The 3581-nt window shown below is 41.3% G+C and overlaps 1 protein-coding gene across 1 annotated transcript in view; it reads left to right on the forward strand.

The window, feature by feature from the left end:
• The first annotated feature begins 1258 nt into the window (after positions 1-1258).
• The window catches only part of cfl2 (cofilin 2 (muscle)), a 5093-nt gene continuing 2770 nt past the window's right edge, over positions 1259-3581 (forward strand). Inside the window, exon 1 of the mRNA XM_017407586.3 lies at positions 1259-1416. Coding sequence (XP_017263075.1) covers positions 1414-1416 — 3 coding nt within the window. The 5' untranslated portion in view covers positions 1259-1413. The remainder of the gene's footprint in view (positions 1417-3581) is intronic.

A 3581-nucleotide genomic window follows, 5' to 3' on the forward strand; every position in this document is an offset into this window, starting at 1 on the left:
ATAAACTGCTAAATGTTGCTTCAGATCCGATGGAAGTGGAAACCTGACGGATTTTTATTAAATCAAACTCATTCAATTAAAACTCTTTCTTTCTTTTCACATATTTTTTTCTTATTTTAAGACTCAACTCATGTTCATCTGTTTTCCTTCATTCCATCCTCCCTCATTAGATTAACCCTGAACTGTTTTACTACTTTATATACCATAAAAACATACTTTATAAACAACTACAGTTTTATTTCAAACGTATAGTTTTAATAATTTAATTCCCACATCACTGAAGGCCGTTCAGACATTTCAGATGTCCTCCAGACTCTGGATATGACTCTGTTTCTCACAGTCGTCTCTCTGAAACTAAAAATGTATTTGTTTATACAGGTTTAACCCTTTGTTGTTAGGCACCCAGGTGTTTACTTGCTTGTTGGTTTCCTCTCAAATTAACTCGATCTGTCTAAATTACAGCTGTTAGGGAGGCGCAGACACACAGGCTGAAAACATGATAATAATAATAACATTTATTCGTATAACAGCAGAAGTTCCTGATGAATCAGTCAGATCTCGTCTCTCACGCGCCGTCTTTCTGCATGTCTCAGATTTAACATCTAAACTGCTACAGACATGCGTCAGAAACGTTAGAGACGTTTTTGTGTCGGCTAAGGTCAGATTAGCTGTGGTGGCCATTTTGAATGGAACTGACTCCAACTTTTATTGCCAAAGTTAAAGACAAAGATGTCGCGTGTGTGTTGTGCTCAGTGTACGTTCAAGAGATGCTCAGCTACTACCTCCACAAATTTCAGCTCAACATCTGTAAAATCGGCTGATTTAGACATTTAGTTTTCTAAGACCAGTTAGCAGTGTCCGCCATCTTGAATTGGAACCAGTTGTAGCTGAGCACCTTAAGGATTACTAATAGAAAGTTTAATTAAAATGCGTCCACTGGTTCATGAGATATTTTACTAACAAGTCAGAAAAACAAACGCACACACGAAGAAAAAAACATTATCGCCCTTTTCCTCTCGGTGGTGGATGATAATCTCTTCTTCTTCTTTGAGTTTGATGGCTGACTCTGTAGGACAGATGCTAAAGTAGTTGATTTAAATAAAAAACATCTATATTTTAAACTAATAAAATAAGTAATAATTTATGTTTTTTATTTTAAATTCCTTCCTTATTTATAATAAGAATCCTCCCTCACCCTCTGTAATAATCTCTGATTTATCTTGTTGAAAGAATCTCCTCGCGGTTAGGCCCCGCCCACCTCGGCCCCGCCCCGCCGGCTCTGCCTATTAGCCCCGCCCCTCGGTCCCTTCCCCTCCTCCTCCGGTCGGCCGGCTACATTCCCTGCTACCTTCAAGCCCCCTGAAAAAAGCCCGAGCTGAAGGCGACGCAGTGCGGACAAACCCTCGAATTAAAATGGTAAGGACCGGCCGGAGGTGGGCCGGGTGGTCGAGTGGAGGTTCGGGGCGCCCGGTTCGGTGGCCGTGCGGGCGGTTCGGGTCTCCGGGAGACGTTAACTCGGCTCGGCGGGGAGCGTGTTGTTAGCTAGCATGGCTGCCGCTCCGTCCGGCCGCACACTCGGACTCTTATTCGGTGATTTCCTCGCCGGGACGCGGTTCTGGTACCGGTTCTTCCCTCCCCGTGTCGTTATTAGAGCTCTGCCGGTGACAGACGCGTCGAGGTTCGGGGTTTGGACCCGGTGGGACCTGGGCCGGGCTCGGGCCGGCCCTTCCCTCCGGCCGTGTGGCTCCGGGCGGCCATCTTATCTCCGCCGCGGTCCTGCTGGGCCGGACGCATCCGGACCAGAACTCGGGTTCTGGAGGCCGGTTCGGTTCCAGAACCGGGCGGTGATTGTGCAGTCCAGATGGAGGCCTGAGGTTTCACTGAGTCAGCGTTTAATCCTGATTTAATCCCGGCTTCAGTTAGCTCGGGTTTCCGTTAACTTCATGAAACATCTGGTTTGTATTTAAATTAAACATTAAAGATAAACTCTGAGTCAAAAACACAACTCCTTATAAAATAAAACTGTTAACATCAAGAGACAAAGCCAGTCTGAACATGTTAATGTAACTTATATGTTCATATTTCTAATTAAATCCAAGTAAAACTTTAAATGAATCAATTCTGATTTCTTGTTCAGCTCTAAGGTGCTGATGGTTTCTCTCAAACTATAAATAGAAGAATATATTTAATTCTGCTTATTTAATAAAAGCAGGAATCCCTGGTGAAGATTTTAACTGTTTTAGGCTGAAAATTAAACAGTATTTTTTAATTTTCAAAACTGGACAAATACTTTTTGAATGGCAGCCAATTTACTATTTATAGAAAAGGAGCAGAGGTTTAATTTTCAGGGGGTGAATTTATGTAAAACCTCAAAACCCTTCTATAGACTGACAGATGTGGATATAACAAGGGTTTAATACATTTATCTGCATTTAAGTGTGAGATTGAGAAATACTTCACCTTTAAAAATGGTAAAAATGACAATTTCTTGAATTTAAAAAGGACCAGAAATCCAAACCTACAGAAATCAACATCTGTGGATAGAAGAGACACATTTTCATAAATTAGCCATCTCTGGAAAAGTGCAATAAGCCATATTTTCTTTTCCCTTCTTGATAAAATGGACTTATTATCCCACACAAATGTAACCCTAGAAAACCTAAAACATTAGTTTCCTGCAGTGAAGACAATTTAAAGACCGTTTAAATCGTTTGTCGACATGACAGATTAAATTATTGTTGAATAACTGCTTCAGATACTAAATGTTCAATAAGGTACCAAAACCGTTGTTCCTGAAAATCAGACTTTGTCTCCATGATCTCCTCTGTTTGTCCATGGAACGATTTTATTTTTAGTTTCATGTAGAAAATGAATTCCCTTTAATTTGGCACCAGGTTTGGGGTCTGTGAGGATTAAAGTTTAAACCTAAAATATCTTTTAGGTTTCTTTGTGTTTGCTGCAGCAGAAATCAAGTGTTTTATTTGTATAGAAAGTTAAAATCTACACTTTATGATGACAGAAACACTCTGATGGCCGCTTAAGCTGAAAGATTAGAAAACTCAATGGAAAATCAGAAAAACTGTTTTTATTTTGTTTCTCAACATATTAAAGTCCAGTTTAAAGATGGAACTCTAAACTTTTTTTCTGTCTTTTTTGGGACGTCTTCTAAAAACCAATCGGTGAAAGTTTCTCTATAAAGAAGCAGCAGATTGAGTCAAAACTTCACTTCGTCTCAGTCTCCATCCTGAGCAGGAGAGGTGACAGCGGGAAGGAAAAACTCCCTTTTTAACAGGAAGAAACCTCCAGAACCAGAACCAGGCTCAGGATGGGCGGCCATGCTTCGACTGGCTGGGGTTAGAGAGGACAGGAAAGAGACAAACAGGAAGTGGTCCAGGTGGAGTTTCTATGGGAAGAAAGACAAAGAAACTCATGTTAATGATATAACTAATTTCAGCAGAGAGAGAGGACATGTGGACAGGTTGTCCTCCAGCAGCAGAGAGAGGACATGTGGACAGTTTGTCCTCCAGCAGCAGAGAGAGGACATGTGGACAGTTTGTCCTCCAGCAGCAGAGAGAGGACAT

This window comes from Kryptolebias marmoratus, linkage group LG10, assembly GCF_001649575.2.
Source record: "Kryptolebias marmoratus isolate JLee-2015 linkage group LG10, ASM164957v2, whole genome shotgun sequence".
Taxonomy (NCBI): Eukaryota; Metazoa; Chordata; class Actinopteri; order Cyprinodontiformes; family Rivulidae; genus Kryptolebias; species Kryptolebias marmoratus.